At 34.6% G+C, this 18,434-nt stretch overlaps 1 protein-coding gene across 1 annotated transcript; it reads left to right on the top strand.

Annotated features, from left to right (window-relative positions):
• Positions 1-1,774: 1,774 nt before the first annotated feature.
• Positions 1,775-18,142, top strand: LOC120073859 (microtubule-associated protein 70-2-like). The gene is made up of 11 exons (XM_039026745.1): positions 1,775-2,304; positions 4,507-4,592; positions 5,065-5,130; positions 5,233-5,403; positions 5,572-5,742; positions 5,855-6,010; positions 6,102-6,248; positions 16,554-16,625; positions 16,719-17,252; positions 17,332-17,519; positions 17,848-18,142. Exons 1-11 carry the CDS (start codon positions 2,076-2,078, stop codon positions 17,864-17,866), a joined length of 1,839 nt encoding a protein of 612 aa, XP_038882673.1. The 5' UTR covers positions 1,775-2,075; the 3' UTR covers positions 17,867-18,142.
• Positions 18,143-18,434: the final 292 nt, after the last annotated feature.

Consider the following 18,434-nt stretch of genomic DNA (forward strand, 5'->3'; position numbering starts at 1 on the left):
GTCTATCAACGATAGACCAAATTATTGGTAAGACTGATAGACTTGGGCTGATAGAATTGGGAGTCTATCAATGATAGAAGTCTATTGTTGATAGACTTGTCTATATTTGTAATTTTTTTTTTAAAAAAATGATATTATATATTTGGTTATTATGCAAAGTGAGTTCATTGGAGGCCTGGAGTCATATAGGTTGATAGAGTCAAGCTTGTGTGAGTATATTTTATTATGACAAAATAATGACAAATATTATGACCATTTTTTTAAAGAATAATATTAGGACTTTCATTTTTTTTCTTCTTACAAATATTACGACCATTATTTTAAAGTTTAAAAATTAAAATATATATTTTGAAAGTTTATGCATAGTATTAAGAGTAGTCTTTAAGAATTTTTTACTTTTGTTATGAGTCTTTAAGTTTATGCGTAGTATCAAGAGTTGTCTTTAATAAAATCTTGAAAGTTTATATTATGGAACTAGAATATATAGTTATCTTGAGGTGCAATAATTAAAATAGGTATTTAAAAGTTTTTTAATTGATCTAGCTGGAGTTTTAGGAATGGTCAGATCATCTGAAGGCGTATTCATCTCGTTAGGATACATTACATTTTATGATATTTTTCCAAACGAAATTATAGATCTCACACGATATTTATCTATACGAAATGTAATGGATGGTATAATCTGATACACTACAAAATTTTTGAATTTTAATTAATGCAAACTCCAAAATTTAGCAATATAAACTAACATTTTTCAAAAAATTATTATACAAAATATAATAAGTTAATAAGCACATTGGTGGATTAAAGTTCAATACCTGTTTATGAACTGATTTGAGAATAAAAAAAGCTTAAGTGGATTTAATAATTTACTCTTTAACAATTAATTTTATAAACACTACCTCTAAATTTTTTTTCATTGTTTTTAGAATCTATTTTTACTCATATTTTTAAAATCCAAATCAAAATTATAAAAACTTTAAATTAAATGTCCAATCATCTATAAAAACCTATTAAATATAGAATCAATGTAATTTGAAAATGGACCCATTTGATTGTTTAGTTGTGTTCTCATTGACATATGGGACTCACGTCCAAATTTGTAAACAAAAAATGCAAATCGATTGATGAGCGGAAGAAGATTAATCTGATTGCGTTCGAAAATTACAACGTATCAATACCAATACCATTACGGTTATGATTATGGTGATGGTTATCATCATTGTTACTGTTTCAAAGAAAAAAAAAAACTATGAATTTTGACCAATTTATGGTTACCGTTACCATAATGGTTACGATTTGACCCTCAGAGATAAAGATAACCATCAAGGTAACACAGTAAATTTAACAAAATTTATAATTTTAGGTAAACATAATAAAAAACAATCCAATTACATTTGCGATTTTAGACTATTACGATTAATCTATCCATGAAAATCCATTACGATTATGCCAATTTTTATTATGAATTACCAATTTTCATTGCGAATTGGTAAACTTAGCCTAAAGTTAAAAGATTTACTACAAATATGTTAGTTGAGGGACTAACTTGTAATTTAACTTACTCAAAAACGAAACCTTGTAATTTAAAAGAAAATAAAAAAGAAAAAAACTAGTCAATTAGTCATAGAGAGGAAGTCAAATTAGAGGTCCCACAATCACATGATAATCCTTCATCTCATCAGATCAGACGGTACCAAACAGTTCAAAAATCAGATCACACCGTACAGAATCATCTCTCTCTCTCTTTTTTTTTTTTTCTCTTCACTCTGTTTTCTCTCTCACAGTCCAAAATCAAATTCAAGCTTCTTAAGTTCTTCTCTAAGCTCAAAACTAATCTTCATCTCTCTCGTTTAAATCTCTGCTTAAACCCCACTCTTAATCTTCTTTTCTCTCACTACCCATTTCCCCATTTCCCCATTTCCCCATTTCCCCATTTCTCTCTCTCTTCTCCATCTTCTTCTTCTTCTTCCTCTGTTCCCCATTTCCCCTTCTGGGTTTCGCCATTCCTTAGGGCTGCAGCAGAGAAATTCGCTTTATGACAGAGGGCGGGAAAGTTCTGAGCTAGATCTTTAATGGCGAGTAGTAATCACATTAACACCACCGCTTATGGTGCGGATGTTCTCGACTCCGCTAAGCTTGCGCTTTCCTCCTCTGCTTCTTTCAAGGCTGCTCGCAAGAAGCCTAATGTTGCTGCTCCGCCAATTTCACGTGCTGGCTCTGATGTGGATGACATTATTACTCTCTTGCACGGCTCTGATCCAGTCCGCGTCGAGCTCAATCGCCTCGAGAATGAAGTTCGAGGTCCTTTTCCTCTCCCTTCTCTGTTCGCTTTTGTTTTGGAAATGCTGGTGCAAAATGGTTGTTGTTCATATGAATTTGATTTAATATGTGGGGGGTTCTTTTTCTTTTGTTCTGTTGGGATTGAATTTGGTGTTTTTTTCCATCTGGGGTTTGTGTTTTGTTGTTTGTTTCTCCAGATTTGATTTGTTTGTTGCCTTCAGATTTTGGATCGATTTTGAATTGTGTGCATCTACCTTTTGGATAATTTTACTGTTCTTCTGAAAAATAGAATCGGAACTGGGAATTTATCAACCTTGGAGAAAATTAAGGATGGAATTCTGCAATGTACGTCATTTTAAAGATTCGAGCCGTGTATTTGCTATGAGCTACCAAAATTTTCTGCATCTTGATTTCATGGTGTTTCTGATTTCATTTCTTTACCTTGATATTTTGTTCATATATATATGCATGTCTTTTGTATATTGGATTGTTTATTTATATTCTAGGTTTATCAGTTCATAGTTGAGGAAACCACTTGATATGGTTGAAGAGAATTTCAATTTGTTTTGCATAGAAGAAAGCAAGTCCCTATTTTCTAGCTTAATTATTAGGATGTATTTTCTCCTGAAAATGTTTAGAGGGTTTTTATTTATTTATTTTTTCAACTTTGGGTTTAAAAAAACCCAGCGGTCTTAAATAAACATAATACCAAATTTCTACGTGAGCTCTCCATCTGGAAGCCGGCAATCGTGTAACATTTTTTAATAAAATTTTTGCAGAAGTTCCTATATTTTCCATTACCCCCTTGAAGTATTACTGATTCCTTCTATATTTACGCTAAAATTTGTTGAACATTAATTTTTATGGGATCATTTTGGAAAGAACTTTGTGCCTTAATTTTCTTCTATAGTACAACATGCGTACGTTAATATCTCTGTGAGGTACTCTTATCTGTTTCAAGCTTTAATTAGTTGTTCTCTTTGTCACTTGTGTTTGGGCAACTTGTTGCTCATTATTTTTATTTCATTGCTCAACTTTTGAACTTAGACTGTCAGATCGTATTGACGGCTGTTATTTGTGGGTCTTATGTTTTGAGTGTGGGTTATAATTTTATCACTGGCGGTATATTGACCCCTACACCTAGGGAGGTTGAAATAGAACTGCCACCCATTATGTCTTTATTATCTGAGATTGTTCGAGCCAACTTTGATAAGTTAGAAATTTTGAGAAAGCATTTAAACAGAGTTGAATTCATGTCACCCGGAAAAGTAATTATTTTCTAAACGAAATTGTAAATGACCTTTGTTGTATTCTTACACTATGTCGTCACTCAACATTGGTAAGTGTAAGCTTTCTGCAATATTTAACTACAATTGGTTATTACTTTCAGTCTTTCACTACAGACTGTTAGTGATACCTGCACATATCAGATTATAGTTTGTCTTATTGAAGATTACAGTAAGGCAGTTTCTCACCGAACAATTTACCTTGAGAATAGAACTTATTGGCTTTTTCCCCCATAACTGATTTTATGGCTTGCATTGCATCTTGCTTTTCTGATAATGCTTGTTTTTATATGTTGTACAATGATCTTAAGCTTATCTATTACTATTATTTACAAGTAGCGCGATTGCTTCCTTTTAAATGGTCATTCTTTATTGAATGTTTGCCATTTCATATTCCTTATGCCAAACCTTTTCTAAGTTTTGAAAATGTTAAATGGTCTTCTCTCATGTTCTAAAAAAGAAGCATGACGAGAATGAGAAGATTCTTAGGTTTCTATTGCACTAGTACTACTTTTTTTGGGAAAATATTACTAGAGAGTAATCTCACATATGATAGATTTAAGAAAGTGATGGGTTCCAAGTACTATAACAAGAGCCTAAGACTTTGGTTTTTAAATCATCCCAATTAGAAATACTTTAAGCCAAATACTCACTCTAGTTGTGTTAGTGGAAGCTTTGAGAGTGTATTTTGTAATTCGGGTCGGAGAGTCAATTTTGTGTGATTGTAATAATTTTTCAAATAGTGGAATTTCTTTTCAGTGTGTTGTGGTTTTTGTATAGTTTTGGAGTTTTCTTGTAAATTCTTGTGTTTCTTATTTTTATTACTTCTTTTAATTTCTTTGTTAATTTTTGTTTAATCCTGCAGTAGAATTGAGAATTTTATTTCCCGACATATTGGACCATTAGATCTTATTAATTAGTTTTTTTATATATGCAGATAAAGATAGGGAACTGGGGGAGGCTCTTGCTGAAGTTAAGTCGTTAAAAAATTCAGAACGGCTCAAAGAGAAGGCAGTTGAAGAGGTACTATTTCTGTTTTTTATCAACTTTCACAGTTCTTAATTTATTATGAACCAAAATAGAATACCAACTGAAGCATAGCTTAACTAGTTATGCCCCATTGACCTAAAGGTCTTAGGTCCCAATCCCTATTCCCCATATATTGTTGAACTAAAAAAATCCAAAATGAGGCAAAAAATCGACAAATTGCTGCTTTCAAAGGAAACGATCATGGTAGCTTTCCTTTCACGGTAAATTTTCATATTTTCATAAAAGTTATGGAAGTAGTTGATATGCTATTGATGGTCCATGGGTTCAATAGCATATCAATATGCTATTGATTTTGCGAACCCCAAGCCATTTCTTCAATGTATTCTTTTCTGACCATTCTTCATTGTTTAATTTACAACCTTTGGATTAGTGATATCTCACCTGTGATGGTAAGAAATGAGGCAGTAGATTATACTCATTTTCTCTCTTGGACCCATATTCTCAGTTAACGGACGAGTTGAAGAAAGTAGATGAAAAGCTCAAGGCTTCTGAAGCTCTTTTGGAAAGCAAGGTAATGTATAAGTTGATATTATCTCTTGATAGGTGTTCATATTCCCATAACCATCCCCTATTACTACATCGACTAATGCCATTATTTTCATCGTGAATGTAGAATCTTGAGATCAAGAAGATTAATGATGAGAAAAAAGCTGCATTAGCTGCACAATTTGCTGCTGAAGCCACCCTTCGAAGGGTACACGCAGCTCAAAAAGATGATGAAATGCCTCCAATTGAGGCCATTATAGCTCCATTGGAGGCAGAGCTTAAGCTAGCCCGGTTGGAGGTAGAATTAAAACTTGTCTTACATTTTTCATCTGAGTGTACATTGCCATGTCATTACAACTTTTTTTTTTTCAGCTCATGTCCAAGTCAATGAGAGTAATTATTTCCCATATGTCTCAGAAAAGATATAAAGATCTTTTGAACCTTGGAATGTTTGTCTGGTTTCTAGGTGGCAAAGTTGCAAGACGACAATAGAGCTCTGGATAGACTTACAAAGTCCAAGGAGGCTGCACTACTTGAGGCTGAGAGAACCGTCCAGATTGCTTTGGCAAAAGCATCCCTGGTTGATGACTTACAAAATAAAAACCAAGAATTAATGAAGCAAATTGAAATATGCCAGGTTTCTAAGTTCTTGAGTAGTTTTCAGGCCACCTCTTTAATTATTGGTGTACACTTAGTTGTTAAATATCTGACAGAATGCTTGGTTTAACTTGTATACTCCACAATGTTAGGAGGAGAATAAGATACTGGACAGGTTGCACAGGCAAAAGGTTGGAGAAGTTGAAAAGCTCATGCAAACTGTCCGTGAGCTAGAGGAGGCTGTCTTGGCTGGTGGTGCTGCTGCCAATGCTGTGCGTGATTACCAACGAAAAGTGCAAGAGATGAGTGTAATAATCCTGATTTAAATTTTCAATTATTTTCATTCTTAGTACATGTTATGAATTTTCTGATCAACTTAATATATTGTTGCTTGTATAGGAAGAAAGAAGAACTTTAGAACGTGAGGTAGCTCGTGCAAAAGTTACTGCCAACAGGGTTGCTACCGTTGTTGCTAATGAATGGAAAGATGCAAATGATAAAGTGATGCCAGTAAAACAATGGCTTGAAGAAAGAAGATTTTTTCAGGTATGTCATAGCATGCAGATGTTTGAGATACCTGGAATGAGTTTCTTAATTTAATTTTTAAGTTGAATTTATAGGTATTGAACTATTGAAAAGGCTATAAATAATGGAATGAACCCAAAAGAGTACAAGCTCTTACATAATCATAAATCCCTAAAGCTTCATTTTTTTTAAAAAAAATATATATTTTTTACAGGATTTAGACTTAACTTGGACAGATGGGGTCTATTTTGCTTAAAAACTTCTACAACTTAGACAACAAATGGGTTCAGTAGACATTGAAAGAGAGAACTGTAAGAAAAACCTTCAAAAAGGATTTGGACTCCAAATATGAATATCCTTTCCCCCTTGATTCAACTCAAACTCCTAAAGTTTAGCATTAGAACTTTTTTGGTACCAATATACCATCAAAATCCAAATGTCTACTACGCTTCTGCATGTATCTTTTTTTTTTCCTCTTTAATTTTATTAATAGGGTAATTACATTTTTGGTTCCTGAGGGGCAATATGTCAATTTCGTCGCTAAGTCTTAAAATTGTGCAATCTTACTCTTCAGGTTTGAGGAAATACTCAATTTTCATGCCTAAATTAACATCTCTGATCTGATGTGACAAATTTTAGGATAAAAATAATTAAAAGAAAAAAAATTAACTTTACAAAAACTCTCCCTCTCTTTCTCCACCGATCCCTTTCTTGGCACAGCTCACCACCACCTCCCCCATCTTCCATTGTTGCCACTCGCCATTACCACTAGCCACCATTGCCATCTTCTTTTTCAAAAGGCACCGCCCCCCACCCATTCTTTTTCTTCTTCAAAACCCACGGCTTTTTTCTTTTTCAATGTCACAGCTTATCCCTTGCACACTGATGCTTAGACCATGATTCTTTGTTGCAACATTAATGACGCTATTTAGGTGCAGCCCACTACATGAAGGCTTTTTTCTTCTTTAGCTGAAAATGAAACATCTCCACCCTATCCTAATCTCTAGAAGGGCCCACGGATCTACATCACAAAATAGTTTGATCTCATTTGGGGGAACATTGTTCATGTTATTGGCAATGGTGTTGCAACATCCTTTTGAAATGATACATGGGTGGAACTTCTCCCCTTAAGCATGCTTTCCCTAGATTATTTGCACTATCTGGCCATAAGATGGCATCAATTGCACACTGCTAGAAAATTGATTTTGAATCATGGGACCTTGGTTTGAGATGCAATCCTAATGAAGTGGAGATTCTTTGAGTGGTCTTTACCATCCACTTTGCTACAGCCCCCTACTAGACCCTTGGTGGATGACTCATGGAAATGGAATCTGGCCAAGTCCGGCCATTTCACCACCAAATCACTCACTCAACGCCTTGCATCATGTGGACATGTGTAGAATGTTGCTCTATATAAGAATATTTGGAAAGGTCCCAATCCCAAAAAGGATTCGTTTCTTTCTTTAGGAGGTCAGTCATAGTAGTATCAATATTGCTGATGTTCTTCTCAAGAAGACTCTTTGGATTGTGTCTGCTTCGAGTTGGTGTTTCCTATGTCACAATTGTGGTGAATTCATTATGCACATACTGGTGTTTTGTGACTACGCACAATCGTGGTGGCTGAGAATTTTGTCCTACTTCATCTATCAAGTGGTTTTCCCAAATGACCCTCTAATATGCTTCTTATTACCCATCCATTTAAGAATGAGAATGCTATTATGTGGACCTTCATCATCAAAGCCTACTTTTGGCTCAGGTGGAATGAACGGAATCATCATATATTTGAAGATAAAGAATCGGTTTTCACACATTTTTTGATCAGCTTTTGTATACATCTTTCTCATGGTGTAAATTCACATTTTTTTTCTTTTGTTATTACAATCTCACATCTCTTATATCTCATTAGCATTGCATTATGTAATCTCTCACGGCTCATATTGTCCTTTTGTAATTTTATATGATCAATGAAATTATGATTGTCTGTTTCTCATTAAAAGAAATCCCAATCTCTAGAATAAATTCTAAACCCTTCAAAACAAAATAGAAACTGCAATAATTTCTCTAATTAAAGCCCAATTCAACGGAAGTAACTGCAATTTCAGAAAAAAGAACGAATTAGATATAGAATTAGAATTAGAATGCATTTTGCCCTGTCTCGATATAATGATAAACCTACACCTCCAGAAAGAGAATTAGAAGCCTGAAGAAGGGGAAAATTTCCGTCTATGCATAAAATTTCTCCAAGGGATTGTCATTCCACAGTAGTGGTGATGCAATGGTGAGGGCAAACATCTTCAAATATGCAGAAATCCAAGAGAGGCTAAAACAATCCGTCGATCATCATAGAGGGAACTAGTAACATTGGAAGATTTGAAGATGTCATAGTTGAAGGCAGTGATAATGGAGACCTTAAGGTGGCAATTTGTAGGACTGTTTCTTCCTAAGAATATTTAGTTGGCGATGGCTAGAGGATAAAGGTGTCATCCTAATACTTTAGGATCATTCAATATATAAGCGACTCATCTGTAAGAGAATCCCAAAATTTTTCCTTATTTTTTAGGTTAAATGGTTTTAAGAGTCATGTCTAGCCGTGTCCAAGCTGTGTTTGTAATTAGAATTTTTTCCCAACATGTTTTTAGTGTGTCAGACACATACTCGAAGAGTGCTGAACATATCTGCGATAGACATGGATACTTTGCTGAACACAAAGTGTCCATGGTTGATGGTTCATAGATTTAGGGTTTATAATCTAATTTGATGGCCTATTTTTTCCTTGTAGAAATAGGATTAAAAGAGGTTTCGTTGTTAGAAAGAAATACCAACGTATTCTGATATTCACTTATAATCCTTGAGAGATTCAGATTCCTCATCATACAACTTTGGGCTTTTATTTATTATTTTTTATCTGAGAGTTTCTAGATCATCAATCAACCCAAAAGCATTAATAGGTTACAGTAATGATAAATTTAACTATACCAATAATATAGCATTCCCTTACACTTGTGAGTTTGAAAATTTGTAGAATACTCAACAAGTGGAAATCAAATTAATTGGGAAGGAAATGACTTTAGAGGGGTTTGAACATATGACTTCCTATAATACTATATTAAATCACCCGTCAATCAAAAAGCTTAAGTTGATATGTCCTTCTAGGTTTTCAAGAGATTTAAAATAATGTAATTGTTAATAGAAGTACAAAAAAAATCTTCCTATTAAAAAATAGAAAAAGATATCAATTTAGACCCTTAAACTAGCTTTTTTCCAATAGAGGAAACCATCACAACACACTTTTCATCAAAAAGATGAAAGCAAAGATGGATGGATGGATGGATGGACGGAGGAAATTCCTTTCAAAAGGGGGTAGAGTTGTGTAAGGGTCCTAGTTAGGGATATTAGTATGGTATTAGTAGGGGGCATAAGGGTAATTAGTTAGGGAGTTAGTGTTTTTGGTGGTAAATTGAAGAAGAGGAATCGAGGGAAGGAGACAATTGTTGAATGATCTAGGGCTCGCGTTGGCATACTCAAGAGGACTAGAGGAGAGGTTCCAACTACCTTTATTACTGGGGTTATCTCGTAGTTCTTCATCTTGTATATTTCAATGTATTTTAGATCTTATTTAGTTAGGAGGTAGCATAATAGATTCTTGCAAAGTGTTAGCTAATACACTAAGAAAGGTTTTCGAGTATGATGTGAATCCAAATATTGATCCATTGATATACTCGAAGGAGCTATTATAAGAAGCAAGGCAAAGAAACCATCATGGATTGGCCTAGTGGTAAAAAGGAGACATGGTCTCAATAAATGGCTAAAAGGTCAAAGGTAATCCATGGTGGCCGCCTATCTAAGAATTAATTTCCTATGAGTTTTCTTGACACCTAAATGTTGTAGGGTCAAGTGGGTTGTCCCGTGAGATTAGTTGAGGTGCGCGTAAGTTGGTTTGGACACTCACAGATATAAAAAGAACCAAAAAAAAAAAAAAAAAAGAAGAAGCAATGCAAAGAAGATTCAAAGAGACTTTCACAATAATTCTTCAAAGTTAGCTAATGCACATTAAGAGAAATTTTTGAGAAATTTACGTATAATGTTACTTTGATGAGTCAAGAAGAGAATGGAATGAAGATGACACGGGAAAAGTCGTATAGTTTGAAAAATGACACGGAAGATGAAAAAACAGTGCAGAAATTGTGAATAAAGTGCTGACAGAAATGAACTGTTTTGGAATTTGTGATCTCAAATCTTATCAAATGTGTTCATCAATTCAGCGCCTTGTAGAGAAGATATTTAAGGCTATTTAGAGCAGTCGTATTTTTAGTCTTGCATTTTAACTTTTCAATTGATGTGCTTCGAGTTTCAAGTTCCTAGGACTTATTTTCTATAATTTGTATTTATTTGTTTTTGAATGACTTTTAGTTTTCTGACCTTTGAACGTCCATTAGCTTTTACAATGGTTTGTAATGCTCTTCAAAATTCAGATTAATGATATCCAAAATCTTGTGTTACTTCAACCCCTTTGGTGTTGTCTTTTTCAAACTACAATGATTTGATGATTAAACCGATTTATTAGATTAGTTTTGATCAAATCAATTCTAGACTGAATTGTTTTAGGATCTAAGAGTATCATAGATTCAGAGTAACTATCTTAGATTCTAAGTTCGATCTAAAAATTATTCATCCTTCTAACTAAGCTCTTGGTGGAATCAATCGGTAAGTTAGCCTTATTTTTTAGTGTTTTCAAGGATCCTAGAAGGACCTCTAGCCTTGCATAAATCTAGCTTATTGGGTGCTTATTAGACTATCTTTGAGGCACAAGGGGCTTTTGTAGCAGGCAAAGCAAATCTTGGATCAGGTCTTTATTCCCAACGAAGCCATTGATGATTGATTATAAAGTTTGGAACTAGGAAGAACTCATCTTTAGGTTCGATTTTGAAAAAGCTTATAATCATGTCAATTGAATTTTTTTGGACAAGATCCTCGAGAAGAAGGCTTTGGTTATAAATGGAGGTCTTGGTTTTGGTGTTGTATCAGAATAGTTAAACTTTCTACTTATATATAGTAGTCCTAAGGGTAAGGCTCTTGCTTCGGGAGGTCATAGGTAAGGAGACCCTTGATCTCTTTTCCTTTTCTTCGTGATGGGTGGATGTACCAAGTAGAATGGTTTCCAAATGTGTTGAAGGGAATATAATTGAAGGCTTTGAAGTAGGTAAGGACAAGGTGACCCCCTCTCATCTCCAATTCGCATATGACACACTCTTTTTCTGTTTGGGAAAGGAATTTTTGCTAATCTTGAATCACACCCTTGTTTTGAAGTCAATAGAAGTAAGTGTCTGATTATGGGTCTGAATAGCGATCATGAAAAGGTGAGAGTGGGCGAGATGGGTGTCCATTTGACAATGTATCTTGATCTGTCTCTTGGAGATAATACGAAGCATATGTCTTTTTGGAGTCTTGTGGAGGATATGGTGAGAAAGAGATTAACTTCCTAGAAGAGAAGTTTCTTCACAAAGAAGGGGGACTTTCTCTTGTTTGATTGGTTTTAACTTAAGTGTTAACCCCTTTTACTTTTTATCCCTCTTTAGAGCTCCGTGTTTGGTGTAATAGCTCGAAGAAGTTCACGAGGGATTTCTTCGAGAAGGCTTAGAGGAAGGCAAAGAAGCTAACTTGGTGAACTGGGAGATTATTGAGAAACCCGTTCACCTGGAAGGATTGGAATTAGGGAGTAAGAACTTGTAATTAGGAAATTATTGGCAGAATGGTTATGGTGTTTTCCCCCTGATTCGTCTTGTGATCTAGGATTATTGTGAGCAAGTCCGAGTATGACCCTCATCTTTTTTATTGGATTTTGGGTGGGATCAAAAGAACATCTAGAAATATGTGGAAAGAAATATCTTATGAGCTACCTTCTTTTTTAGATCTTATTCAGTGTGTGGTGGTCGATAGACTCGACATGTTTATTTTTTTTTTTTTTTGTTTTTTGTTTTTTTTGGGAGGATAGGTAGTTGGGAATCACCCTTTGTGCAACAGATTTCTTAACCTTTATCATTTATCTACTATTTGTTAATATTCTGTTGTATTCATAGAGCTCATCCACTCTTTTGTTCGGTTTTTTCATCCTTTGTCTGATATGGAAATGAAGGGGGTTATGCCCCTCCTTTCCTTACCGGGGAATGTTGAGCTTAGATAGGGGAGAAGGGATATTCATATTTTGAGTTCTAGTCTTTCTAATGGATTTTCTTGTGAATCTTTCTTTCATCATTTATTGGATCTCTCCTCTTATGGAGTCAATTTTTTTCGTTTCTTTGGAAGGTGAAAATCCCAAAAAATGTGAAGTTCTTTGTCTGACAGATTATTCATGGAAGAATCAATACCTTGGATAGACTCTCAAGGAAGTTTCCATCCTTGGTCAGGCCTTTTATTTTATTTTATTTTTTGTCCGAGAGGGAGGAAGATTTGGATCATTTTCTTTGAAGTTGTAATTATGTCTGCCCGATTTGGAACTACTTTTTTGGAGTGTTTCTTTAAAAAGAAATGAGATTCTTTATTGATAAAGCGACAAGATATTAATGCTCAAAGTACATTGCAACTTAAAATAAGAACTACCAAAATAGATACAAAATTTCTTTGGAGTGTTTGGCATCCATTTAGCTCAACACATAGCTTTTAGTGATATGATCAAGGAGTTCCACCTACATCCAAGAGGGTTTTTTTTTTATTTATTGAAATGTTAGGATGTGTGCTCTGTTGTGGGAGAAAAATAATAGAATTTTTAGAAGGATTGAGAGGGATCGAGTTGATGTATGGTCCCTTGTGAATTTTAATATGTTTCTTTTTGGAAGTTGGTGTTGAGCTTCTTTTGTCAAAGAAAAGAGGAAAAAAAAAAATACTGAAGTGATGTAAGGGCATGCACAAAAGTAGACAAACAGCCCACAAAATAGCAACTCCAACCTACAAAAAGGGCTTCTAGTCCAGAAAAATAACACCATTCCAAACGCAGTCTCTGATCATCTTTTCTATAGATTGTCATATTATTCAAGGCTCTGAGGAGGAGAGAAATAATAGATAGGTAAGGTATTAAGAATGTGTAGGAGTTCTTGTTACGGATGTAAGTATAGTATTAATAAGGGACATAAGGTAATTAGTTAGTGTATTTAATTATAAATGGAGCGAGGGGGATTGAGCGAAGGAGGCAATTGTTGAGTGATCTAGGACTTGGGTTTTCATACTCAAGAGGGGAGGTTTCAAGTACTTTTGCACTTGAGTTATCATGTAGTTCTTCATCTTTTATATTTCATAATATTCCAGATCTTATTCTAGTTTGGAGGTATCCTAACAAAATCTTGTACACACTAGTATAATGAGATTGATGGGTCTAAAATCCTTCACTTTCATTTCCTTCTTTTTTTAAGGATAAGACAAATAAAAATTTCATTCTAGGTGCTATCCACTATCCCCTCTCAGAGAACTACTTAAAAACCTCATTGAGATCATCCTTGACAAAGCCCCGTTACTCTTTAAAAAGGCCATAAAAAAATCATCAGCCCAAGAGACTTATTCCTATCACATCCAAAGACCACACTTGATTTTGTTCAAGGACAAAGGTGCTACCAACTATTAAAATTTGAGTCTCAGGAATAGGATACCAATCAATTCTGGGCTTGGAGACAAACAGGTCAGAGATTCATGAAGAAGATCTCCTCTTCCACCCTTCATACTCCTCTGACCACCTCACCTCCATCATTCTTGAGAATTCCAATAAAACTATTGGTTTTTCTACAATTAGTTAGTTGTGTGAAAGAAGGTCATGTTGCAATCCTCCTCTTTAGCCCATCTCACCTTCAACTTTTGTCACCATCTATAACTTTCTTTCCTAACCAGCTCTGCAAACTCTGCCTTAAGGATAACTTGGTCTACTACACAAAATTTTCAATTTCCTTCTCTTCTTTTAACCAAGCTTTGTTTGCATGGGGTGGTTTTCATGAGTTTGTTGGAAATGGATTTTTTCTGCTTCAGATTTTCTACCATAAACTAAATCAATGGATTTCTTATTTTGTGGGTCTTAAGTACATATATTTTCTAGAGCTTCAGCTTTAAATAGCTTTTGCAAAATTTTCAAAGGATCAGATTTTTTGTTTTCAGATCTGGGATTAAAAACCAGATCTGAGAAATAAAAAGATGATGGAAAAGAATGAAGAGGAAGAAGAAAGGAAGAAGAAGAAGAGAGAGATGAGGGAGGAGAGGTTGAAGGGGAGAGATTTTTTTATTTTATTTTTTTATACAAAATTTCACACCAACGTCCGTTAATTATTTTCTAAACGTTGGAGACTTGATTTTTCAATTTTGAAACTTGGGGACTTATTTGGCATAAATCTCAAACCTCGTGGACCAAAACTGTAATTTACCCTTAAAAGTACATGGAGTTGAAAACATTTCTTTGGAAATTCATCCCTGACTGCATATTAGTTCGGTGAGTAGGCTTTACAAAGTTATTTCCAAGATCTTGGCAAAAGGAATAAGATACATAGTCTCTCTCTCTCTCTCTCAATAATTATTTTGGGATAAGAAATAAAGAAGGTATATTGTTCGAGGGAGAAGAAAAAAACAAAGAAGGTATGTTAATACTCACAAAAGGGAACACAGCCTACGGTCTGAGGGCAGTACAATTTTCCTTACCTAAAGTAGCTTTTGTGATGGGTAGGCAATTTTTTTGTCAAGTCCTGGTTGCTAACATGGTCTTACAGGAATATTGTGCTAGAAAGAAGGAATGGGTTAAATTAAAGATTGATTTCAAGAAAGCTTATAATCTTGTGGACTGGAAGTGCTTGGACAAGGTCAAAAGTTGCTTATCATTGGACTTTCCTAGTATCAAAAGTTTGCGTACTTCTATCTGACCTTGTATGTAATTCCAACCTTCTTTTATGACTGGCTACTGGTTGTTTATAAGTACAGTAAAAATTTGTTAAAGAGGGGGAGGCTACTGTTAGCATGTAAGTAATAATAAGTGAGTCCTTTGCAACTGACTTAATTGGTGGCATATGGATGGTAGTGACGATATTAAGCATGACCTTTATACATGGGAGAGGAGTGAATCTAGTAAGTTATGGGAAACTAGCGTAAATTGAGGTGTTGTTTAGGTTAGATTGAGGTTGAGAGGGAAGTTTTCTAATTTTTCCTTAGGCTTTGTACTTCTCTGAACTCTCTTAACTCAGCAAGTTATATAAAAAATGGTATTGAAGTAGTGTGATTCTAGAATGTGGCTAAAAGAAGAATATAACTGAGATTAGCTGCCTTGGAAAAGGTTGCCACTGTACAGAACACTATTGAGAAAGTGCTCGAGAAATCAAGAACTCAACAACAAATCCTTGGAAACTGCGCATAAAGGGGTACTAACTAAATGCAACTGCTAAGGAAGGAGGAAAAAGGGGTGGTACTAACTAAATGCAACTGCCAACGAAGGGGATACCAAGAATAATATTGATGGTTGTACGTTTGGGGAAGTTGGCAATGCATATTTTCTATGGGAGCAATTCAAACGGTTGGTTGCATAGGGGTGAATGATACTTCGTAGAAATTCAGTTGATGGAGATGGAGAAATGCAAGTGTAGGTTCCTCTGTAACTTAGTTGTCTGGCGGGAATGGAAGTGAATCTAGCAAGTAAATAAGGAAACTGATGTATTATTCTTTTAATGTACTTGTGTAGTTCACGACCTTGCTCGAACAGGATCTGTTCTATAGGTTTTAAAACTGTACTTGTATAGTTCATCTGTAATTATTCATTTTTTATAAATTTACTTACAAAAAATATGAACTTTGTATATTGAATCAAAACTCTTGAACTTTCAAATGGTGCAATAATAATGCCCCTAAACTTTTCAGAAGAGTTCAAAATTATTCTTACAGTTAGAATATGGATGGAAACCATTATCTATACCTTCGACAATATGCCTCGTTTCAATAATACTCATGAATTTATAAAAAAGAAGTTATTACCCTTACAAATAAAAGAAAGGAAATGGCTTTCGTCTATATGCTAACGCTTGGGTTGGTGCCTCATCTCCTCTTAGTCTTATGACTAAGAGTCTCTTCCTTTTGTTGCCATTTCTGTTTATGAAGCATTTTAAAGTTCCAGTTCAGATTAAGCTTGAACCTTTTTACTCCTGAAATTAATTATAAGTATTTTGATGGCCGTAATGATTTGCAAAGTGGAACTTGGTGGTAGCTACATTATTCGAGGATGTACTTGTGATTGTAAAACGTGTTATTCTTATTTAGTTCCATGAATAATAGCTATATTACACAACTTAATTAATGTTGTCTCGCATACACTTGCAGGGAGAAATGCAGCAACTTCGTGAAAAACTAGCAGTTGCTGAACGCACTGCAAAAGCTGAAGCACAAATGAAAGTGAGGAAAATTAACTTTTTCAATCATTTATCAGGGGTTTATACCTGTCAAACTATTTACAAATTTTGTTGCATTTGTTGATCGGCAACTTAGGAAAGATATCAATTACGCTTCAAGGTTTTAGAGGAAAGGCTTAGATCGTCTAATGGCAACCCAAAAATTATTTCCGAAGGAAGAAGCACAAGCACTGGAATTTCCAGACGTCAATCTCTTGGAGGAGCAGAACTGACTAGACTGTCTTCAAATGGCTATTTATCAAGGAGAAATACAAACTCACACACGGGGTCGCTCCAGTCAAACAGTGCCAGTGCATTGTTGAAGACAACAAAAATCTCTTCGAGATCATTTGATGGTGGTAGTAGATCACTGGAAAGAGATAAGCTCGTACAAGATGCAGTAGTAAAAGATAACTCAGCCACAATAACCAGTGGTGAGATTCAATTTTCTGAGACAACTGCTCCATATGAAGAGAATGAAGACGGTATCCCAGTTGAAAAAACCAAAACAGAGCAAGAAGATTACGTTTCCGGAGCATTGTATGACATGTTACAGAAAGAAGTCATATCTCTTAGGAAAGCTTGCCATGAAAAAGATGTAACCCTCAAAGACAAGGATGATGCAATTGAGGTTAAGATTATCTATTCATCTATATTATTCAGTATTTCATGTATATAGCTTATTGTACATTTATCTTGGCCTTGTACAGATGTTGGCAAAGAAGGTTGATACTTTGAATAAAGCAATGGAAGTCGAAGCAAAGAAAATGCGAAGAGAAGTAGTTGCAATGGAGAAGGAACTTGCTGCTATGCGTGTAAGCAGGGAGAGCGATCAAAGGCCACGACGCCAGAGTGCACCTAGGGGGGCTGTAGTTGGTTCTCAGTCACTTCCTGTCAGGTGAGTTCCTTTATTTGTGCAAGTCCTAGGAAGGCTTATTTATGCCATTTGTGATGGTTACTTTTGGAAACAAATAAGAACTAAACACAAAAAATATGCTTGCGCAGAATATGCTGCCTTGCTACCCTGTCCATTATTCTGGTGGCCTTATTTGTTTATAAAATGGATAGTTTCTTAAGATTTCATATCTTCTTTTACATCTTTTGATTTCAAATTAGCGTGATGTATTCACCTACAACCTCGATGTGAATCTTGTTGGTATTTACTATTCTTGCATTTGCAGTAGATACAATACTTACCCTTTTTATTCTAACCTTCAACTTTCCAGGAATATCCGAAACAGATAGGGCGTCAACGTGTGATGAAATGACTTTTTCTTATCGACTCTATTGTCAATATAATTGTATTTTCATGTTGTAAAACTCCGCTCCTCCTCTGCCTTATTGTTGCAATCATGTCAAGTTTTTATCTATTTGTAAAGAAACTAACATGAGTTTTTCCAGGAATTCATCCTGTTCTGTATATTATTGTACCATTGGTATGAAGAACAGAAAATGCAAGTTAAAAGGGGATGCCATGAGTTTTATATATGTTAGTGATGAATAACTTTGTATTTTGCCTCCTACAAGTGGATTGAATTTTTGACATGAAACTAAATACACGTGTTAAATGATTAATATATTATTATTATTTGTTTTGATTATGGTGTCTGTTCTCTATTTTTCAAAGAAGTTAGTTGGATGGTTATTTATTGTTCTCGAGTTCGATTTTCCTACATGGTAATTATTTAAATGCATTGACAGATATATCCTTTCTAAGGATCAACATAAATAAACAATATTTTTAAAATCAAATTTCAAAACTAGGAATCCAACCTAATAATTAAAAACTCGAAATTGAAGATATATTACATTG

The sequence above is a fragment of the Benincasa hispida genome, chromosome 3 (genome assembly GCF_009727055.1).
Source record: "Benincasa hispida cultivar B227 chromosome 3, ASM972705v1, whole genome shotgun sequence".
In the NCBI taxonomy this organism is placed as follows: domain Eukaryota; kingdom Viridiplantae; phylum Streptophyta; class Magnoliopsida; order Cucurbitales; family Cucurbitaceae; genus Benincasa; species Benincasa hispida.

Coding starts and splice junctions, on each gene's coding strand:
- LOC120073859 (XM_039026745.1), top strand. CDS start 2,076: ATGGCGAGTAGTAATCACATTAACACCACCGCTTATGGTGCGGATGTT. Junction 2,305..4,506: donor CCTCGAGAATGAAGTTCGAG/GTCCTTTTCCTC, acceptor TTATATATGCAG/ATAAAGATAGGGAACTGGGG. Junction 6,011..6,101: donor GAAAAGTGCAAGAGATGAGT/GTAATAATCCTG, acceptor TTGCTTGTATAG/GAAGAAAGAAGAACTTTAGA.